A 1504-nucleotide genomic window follows, 5' to 3' on the forward strand; every position below is an offset into this window, starting at 1 on the left:
GTGCGGAGGGGTGGCACCAGCACCGAGACATGGCTCCTCACCGGCTCACCGGGCTCTCCCGATGCTCCAACCTCTCCCTGGAGAAGGCAAAGGGATTGGTCAGGGCCAGCTGAATGCTCCCAGCACCCTTTAGCACCTCTGGCAGTGGGGGTGCCCAGCTCCTCACCTTCTGCCCGCCAGGACCACGTGCCCCGGGGAAGCCCATGGAGCCCTTCTCACCTTGATCGCCCCTCGCCCCCTGAAAGCAGAAATCTGGATTGACCCAGGGCAGGAGGGAGAGCTCTGGCCAAGGCGTGGCCACGGTGGCCTTCAAAGCCGGCTCTGGCAGCTCCCCTTGCTGGGGTGCTGAGCACCATGCCAGGGTGCCCAGCACCACCACATAGGGATGCCACCGTGCCCTGGTCCCTCTGTCCATTGCCCCATCTGCAGCCCTCTGTTGTCCCCAACCCTGCACCCCCCAGCCCCACACCTTCTCTCCAGGCATGCCTTGCTCCCCCTTGTCCCCTTTGTCCCCTTCCATGCCCTTCAGGCCACGGTCTCCCTGCAAAGGGGGAAACACAGGGAGGGATTAGGAAAGGGGGAGACACTCAGGCACACATCAGGGTGGGGAAGACAGATGACCCCCTGAGATGGGGACACGGGTGAAGAGGAGGCGACAACATGCTCTCTGAGGGAGGGTCCCTCGGCAGCGAGACACCCCTCCAGTTATTCTGGCAGGTAGAGGGGGCTGTCCTGTGCCACTCAGGGAAGGGTGGTGTAGGATCAAGCCCATAGGGCCAGGAGCAGGGCAGGCAGGGCCTTGGGAGAGGGATGCACAGGAGAGCCCCTGCCCACCAGGACAAGAGGGACGATGCAGAGGGGGATGGGGAGGATGGGGACACCTCTTACCGGCTCCCCCTTGGTGCCCCGTGCTCCAGCAGGCCCCTCCACCACCACAGTATCGCCCTGCACACCCGAAGGAGAGAGGTGGACGTGAGCTGGGGGGGTCAGTGCTGCTGCCCTTCCTCCTGCTGCCCCCCACCCTGGGGACTCACCTTGTCTCCTTTGGGCCCCGAGGGCCCAACATCTCCCTGCAAGGAAGGGGAGATGGTGAGGTGTTGCCAAGAATGCATGGTGGGGAGCGGGCAGCACCTCCCCAGGGACCCCAATCCCTGGGCACAACAATCCCTGGGGGTACGTTGTTCGCCCCTACCCCATCTGCCCATCCCTCAAGGTCCCTTACCTTGTCCCCGCGCTCCCCCCGGTTCCCAGGCAAGCCCTGCAGGAGAGAGGAGAGGGGTGGTCAGGGAGGGGTCCGTCTGGGGGTGCAGCTGGGGGTGAGGGTATTTACCGCCGGCCCGCGGTCCCCTTCTGACCCCGGGCGCCCGTCTTCACCCTGTGAGAAGAAAGGGATGGGAAAAGGGCATCTGGGATGGGGGCACCCCCAGCATCACCCCAACCTGGGGATAGGCATGGTGCTTGCTTCCTGTCCCCTTGAGGTTGTGCTGTGGGATTTGCTGTCCCC

The 1504-nt window shown here is 64.8% G+C and overlaps 1 protein-coding gene across 1 annotated transcript in view; it reads right to left on the reverse strand.

The window, feature by feature from the left end:
• The window catches only part of LOC104512781 (collagen alpha-1(VII) chain-like), a gene marked incomplete at both ends in the record, with an annotated part of 5857 nt that overhangs the window by 649 nt on the left and 3704 nt on the right, over positions 1-1504 (reverse strand). The window contains 6 exons of the mRNA XM_010155889.1: positions 167-238; positions 470-541; positions 889-945; positions 1035-1070; positions 1223-1258; positions 1331-1375. Coding sequence (XP_010154191.1) covers positions 167-238; positions 470-541; positions 889-945; positions 1035-1070; positions 1223-1258; positions 1331-1375 — 318 coding nt within the window. The remainder of the gene's footprint in view (positions 1-166; positions 239-469; positions 542-888; positions 946-1034; positions 1071-1222; positions 1259-1330; positions 1376-1504) is intronic.

Source organism: Eurypyga helias, unplaced genomic scaffold, assembly GCF_000690775.1.
Source record: "Eurypyga helias isolate BGI_N326 unplaced genomic scaffold, ASM69077v1 scaffold34127, whole genome shotgun sequence".
Classification (NCBI taxonomy): domain Eukaryota; kingdom Metazoa; phylum Chordata; class Aves; order Eurypygiformes; family Eurypygidae; genus Eurypyga; species Eurypyga helias.